General features: G+C 41.7%; 1 protein-coding gene across 1 annotated transcript; it reads right to left on the bottom strand.

Moving 5' to 3' along the window:
• Window positions 1–2342: 2342 nt before the first annotated feature.
• LOC149142524 (uncharacterized) lies at window positions 2343–2933 on the bottom strand. The gene is made up of 2 exons (XM_089451503.1): window positions 2520–2933; window positions 2343–2423 (listed from the first exon to the last, which is right to left on the bottom strand). The coding sequence occupies exons 1-2, from the start codon at window positions 2931–2933 to the stop codon at window positions 2343–2345; spliced, it is 495 nt and encodes a 164-aa protein (XP_089307629.1).
• Between the last annotated feature and the right edge of the window lie 2836 nt (window positions 2934–5769).

Raw genomic sequence — 5769 nt, forward strand, 5'->3', positions numbered from 1 at the left:
TGCATGCATTTCGATTTAAACACGGTATTAAAAGTACAAAAGGGCTTACAACCATTCTGATTCTCCTTTGGATAAATAGTTGTACCGGCTATCGTTCTGTCACAAATAGTTGTACCGGCTATGTTTCTGTCATATTGAGGGATCCCAAAACTTCCTATGGCCCTATCATAAGTTCTCTTAATATTTTCCAAAGAGAGAACTCTCAAGTAGTTCTTCTCCACCACAAATTTCACCATAGTCATGGTCATCAAATAGATTGTCACCAAACCCATAGTTCATACCCTCACCATAGTTCATACCCTCAAACCTCTTCCCACAATCTTTGTATAAAAATTAATAGTGAATTTTTTTAATTCACAACTGAGAAGATTAATATAAGCAAACCCTATACAACAAAATAAATGTTCTTAAAAGGCCACAAATTTGTAGTATGTACTAACACCACTAATTCAAGAAAACTAATTGAAAATCCAATTAAAATCGTGAATTGCTTCACAAGTTGCAAGGAAAATCATGAAAGATTAACAACAATGGTTTATCAGTGATGGCCCAGCCCTCCAACGTGGTGTAGCTGTTTCACTGTGCAATAGTTAATGCGATTGACGTCGGTGTAAATGCGAATGTACAGGCCTCTAGATTTTTTGGAGGGTTTTAACCGGCGGTACCGGTTGTGAAACTCCACCTGTGGGTTCTGTCCGTCAAGTCACTCCCGCCTTTTGTCAAACCAATCCTCGGTTTTGTTGGTCATTTCATTGTTTACTGTGTTAAACCCCGGCTTTGCTCTGCGGAGGGTTTTTGTGCTTACAGCTTCTTCGTTCTGGCGTCGAGTTACTCTGGTGCCTCCGGCCTCTCGCTATTCTGCACGTTGGGATTCCTATGAGGGCGACATGCCGTTGGTTCCTTACACCGTCATGCGTTTTATTTACTGTCTCTTTAATTGTTTTCTGTCAAATGGGTTCATTCCACAAACTCTTAACTTGTGACTGGTTCTGTGACAGGCTCCCTTTGGCTCCACACTTCAGTAAACCACTTCGTTTCAACCTTGTCTCGAAGGTAAGCTCTGGTTCGATGCCAGACTCTGTCTTCACTTCTGTTTCAGGCTCTGACAAATTCGTCCCTTGTTCTTCAGGTTATGGGTATCGGTTGGTTTTGCAACGCTGCCTTTACAACTTCAGGTGAGAGCCATAGGTTATGGCTCGTTCATTTGCTGGCTTTCTTCTTATTTGTTTTTCTTGCTTCGGTTTGTGCTAATCCGCGTCCACATTCGTTCTTGCAGGTTGTTTCAGGTGTCTGGCCGCCGAGGGTTTATACTCCCTATGTTTGCTGGAGATAACCCGAAACCCTCAAGCCTTATATATCGGGTAGGGTCCTTCCGGCGTTGTTTCACTTATTAGTTTCTAAAGAAATTGAAGTTCTCGTCTATAAATAGTTACAGTCACCTGGGTTATGGACGAACAATATTCTGCTCTGTCATTTAATGCTTGTCTGTAAATATTCATTGTTACTTGGGTTTGCAAATGAACTGTATTGTCCTCTGTCGTTTACAGTTCTGTTAGCCTGTTTGTGGCATCTATTTGCTTGGAGCGGTTTTGTTTGTAAATGAAACTCGTTTTGGTGAGCATTTTATGCTCAGAAAACCTCTGTTATGCGCTTTATTTGTAATAATTCAGTTAAATGAAATCACTATACTTTCGTTTCCAGCAATTATATGTTTTGTAAAAAAGGGTATGAAAACTTGTATATTCGTCACCTGGTCACTTTTGTCGATGTCAGTTGTCGGTCCTCCTTTCTGTGTGGAAATAGCCTCCTGTAGCAGCGCGTGCTCTACTCGTTACAGCTTACTATCTTCAATTATATGCTCACTGTAATTGTATGCTTACGGTACTCTTATTTCAATGGATGTTAATCATAGATAATATCAACCGGATGAATTAATTTAGCAGTGGTTCTTAAAAAAAACAATTTTATTTCAGAGGAATGTATCTGTGTTTCTTTCTCGCGAGGGGTTTTTTTCACTATCTTTTTCCCTCTGTTTTTAACATCTGGGAAGCATAACTGCTTCCAGTTCTAGTTGAACTGTCTAACCAGAATTATTACAACTGTCAACCAGTTTCTTTCACTAAAATGCTAATTTACTGTTAATTAATTCCTAAACTAAAACAATTCACAGTTTTGCAATTTCTATGGTCTCTAACGACCTTCTGGGAAATAAAACAAATAATAAAGAAAAGTAAAACAAATGACAAGTTTGATAACCTGTCCAGCTATGCATGTGTTCTTTGCTTGTTCTTGTCATCTCCATGAGACAGTCAACCACCTTCTGTCTCCTCGGAGCTGGATGCTCATGCATCAGGCTTCTGGGGTGGCAAAAAGTCATGGCTCCGTTCCATGAGATCGTCGACAGAATAGCCTGCTTTCTGTATCTACGTTGCGTTAAGCCATGAACTGTCCTCTACCGGACGGTTCTTCCACTTGACCAAATACCGCAGATATTCCTTCCTGCGTGTGCGCCTAGCTACCTGTGTGTCAAGGATCTTCTCAATCTCCAGGGGTTGTGCCACTGGCATCTGCCTCATCCATGAAATTTCCTCACAACTGGTGTCTCGCGGTGGCTTTGCTGCTGTATCGTCTCTCAGATCAGCGACATAAGGAAACAGATCTGCCACGTTAAAAATGGGAGAAATACCAATCCCTGGTGGCAACTGCAGCTCATAGGCATTTGCAGAAAATTTGCGAATGATTTTGTAGGGACCGATCTTTTTATACTTCAATTTGTTATACTCCCATTTCGGAAATCGCTCCTTCCGTAAATACACAAGGACGTCATCCCCAACGTTAAACTGAACTTCCCGACGCTTTGAATCAGCCCGCTGTTTGTACTTTTGACTACTGTCCTGTAATTTCAGCTTTACCTGCTCATGTAAGTTACTCATTGCTTGGGCGAAATCTTCCCCATCAGCACTTCATTTTTCGAGCTTCCCCAAATCTCGTAATTCATGCACTCCGTGTGGATGCATGCCGTACATAATCTGGAAAGGACTATAACCGGTGCTACGATTAGGTGAATCGTTATATTCGAATTCCGCCTGTGCTAGTACACGGTCCCACGTCCGTGCATTCTCGCCTATTAAGCTCTGAAGCAAATTTCCTAAGCTCCTGTTTACCACTTCAGTTTGGCCATCTGTCTGCGGGTGATAAGCGGAGCTAAACTGTAATTGGGTGTTCAACTTTTTCCACAGAGTTCGCCAAAAATGAGCGGTGAACTTTACGTCCCTGTCAGAAATGATGGACCTTGGAAGCCCATGTAGTCGAACAATCTCAGTGAAAAACAAATGTGCTATATAAGTAGCATCATTGGTCTTCTTGCAAGGTACAAAGTGCACCATCTTTGAAAATCGATCTACCACAACCATTACTGAATTGAAACCCCGCTGTGTCTTAGGCAAACCCAGAACAAAATCTAAACTGACGAAGTCCCATGTTCGGCTTGGAACGGGTAATGGTAAGTACAGACCTGTATTCTGACTGTGGCCCTTTGCCAGTTGGCAAACCTTGCACCTACTCACGTACCTTTGCACATCCCGCTGTAATTTTGGCCAAAAATAGAAATGTCGTACCTATGCTACCGTCTTGTCTATACCGAAGTGTCCAGCCAAACCTCCACTATGTTTTTCCTGAATAATGTTTTCTCGCATAGAGAAGTTGGGAATACACAGCTGTCCTCCCTTAAACAACAATCCCTCCTGTAAATTATAGTCCAACCATAGACTGCTGTTTCTCAACAAAGGGTTTTGACAAGCCTCATAGGCCTCCTTAAAATCGGCATTTGTTTGATACAGCTCTTTCAGGTGCTCAAAGCCTAAAACCTGCATCGTACCTTCCTGTAAGAGTAGAGTCCTTCTACTCAGTGCATCTGCCACCTTGTTTGCTTGCCCACTAATATGTTTTAGTACAAACGTGAAATTCTATAAGTACTCAACCCATGCTGCATGCTTATGGTTCAATTTATGTTGCTGCATAATGTACTGTAATGCAGAGTTATCCGTAAATAAAACAAACTCATTACCTAACAGATAATGTCTCTAATGCTTTAACACTTGTATAATTGCATAGAACTCTTTGTCATAGGTTGAGTATTTCTGTCTACTCTCGTTCAGCTTTTCACTGAAATATGCAACTGGTCTATCCTCCTGACTTAATACTGCCCCAATGGCCGTACTACTGGCATCACAACGAACCTGAAATGGTTTGTTGAAGTCAAGCAGCCTCAATATCGGCCTTTCGGTAATCTTCCTTTTCAAAATCTGAAAACCCCTTTCCGCTGCTTCAGTCTAGTGAAAAGGCTGATTTGTTTTCTTAATCGTATCTAGCATAGGTGCACAGATCTCACTGAAATTCCTAATGAATTTCCTGTAAAAACTTGCTAGTCCGTGGAAACTGCGGACTTCAAATAAACTTCCCAGAGAAGGCCAGCTAGCTATAGCTGCCACCTTTTCTGGGTCCATCTTTAATTCGTTTTCTGCAATTACAAAACCCAGATACACTAACTCTCGCTGAAAAAAAGTACACTTTTTCAGATTGATCAGCAATTTGTTTTGCTGCAGCTTCCTCAACACACTGCGAACATGCCTGAAATGTTCTTCCTTAGTTTTACTAAAAATCAAAATGTCATCCAAGTAAACTATTACGAATTTCCCAATGAATTCCTTCAGTACCTCATTCATCAAGCGCATGAATGTACTGGGGGCATTGCTCAACCCAAATGGCATCACCAGCCATTCATATAAGCCTTCATTTGTCTTGAAAGCTGTCTTCCACTCATCTCCTTCCCGAATTCGGATCTGGTGATATCCACTTTTCAAGTCAATTTTCGATAAATAAGCCGCCCCACTCAAACAGTCCATCATATCATCCATTCTCGGTAAGGGAAACCTGTACCTAACCGTAATTTTGTTAATGGCTCTAGAGTCCGTGCACATTCACCACTCTCCTCCTTTCTTTGGAGCCAAAACGGTTGGTACTGCACAGGGGCTCATGCTCTCTCTAATCAATCCTTTGTCTAACAACTCCTAGACTTGTTTCCTGATTTCTTCATGGTCCTTAGGGCTCATACAATAAGCTGCTTTATTTGGCAGGCTTGCCCCTGGTATAAAGTCAATGCAGTGACTAATACCTCTCCTGGGTGGAAGTTCATCGGGAAGGTCATCCACCACAATGTCTCCAAACTCCTGCAGCATCTTTTGGATTTCCTCTGGCAAATCTAAAATCTGTGTATGCAATATCACTGCTTTTGGTCTTCTTATGACAGTGAAATTTACATCACTGTCCTCAATCTGTTTTATAAATTCTTTTCCTGCCATCAACAATGCTTTTACCCCACTGGTTTCAGCTGCACTTTCCTCTTTGATGGGTACAAGCGTGTGCTTGATCCCGTCTTTGACAAATTTGTAACAATTTGTTTTCCTGTCATGGACTGCACTTCTGTCAAACTGCCAGGGTCGTCCTAGCAATATATGACAGACATCCATCGTCATAACATCGCAGATAATTTTGTCCTTATACCTGCCTATCTGAAACTCCACCTCACACTGTTCATCAACTAACAGTTGGTGTCCTTTCTGCAGCCATGAAACTTTATATGGAGTGGGGTGTTTCAACTTTCTCAATCCCAGTTTCTCCACCATCTCTACTACCACCAAATTGTCGGTACTTCCACTATCGATGATCAGCTTGTAGCACTTACCCTGTGACTTGCAAACAGTTCGGAAT

Source organism: Pinus tabuliformis, chromosome X (genome assembly GCF_031772625.1).
Source record: "Pinus tabuliformis cultivar Carrire ecotype Pingquan chromosome X, CPIR1, whole genome shotgun sequence".
Classification (NCBI taxonomy): domain Eukaryota; kingdom Viridiplantae; phylum Streptophyta; class Pinopsida; order Pinales; family Pinaceae; genus Pinus; species Pinus tabuliformis.

Bases quoted from the DNA above. Each gene is read 5' to 3' on its own strand.
- LOC149142524 (XM_089451503.1), bottom strand. From the start codon at position 2,933: ATGAGTAACTTACATGAGCAGGTAAAGCTGAAATTACAGGACAGTAGT. The intron at 2,424-2,519 runs GTAGCTAGGCGC...AACGCAACGTAG, and splicing joins AGAAGATCCTTGACACACAG to ATACAGAAAGCAGGCTATTC.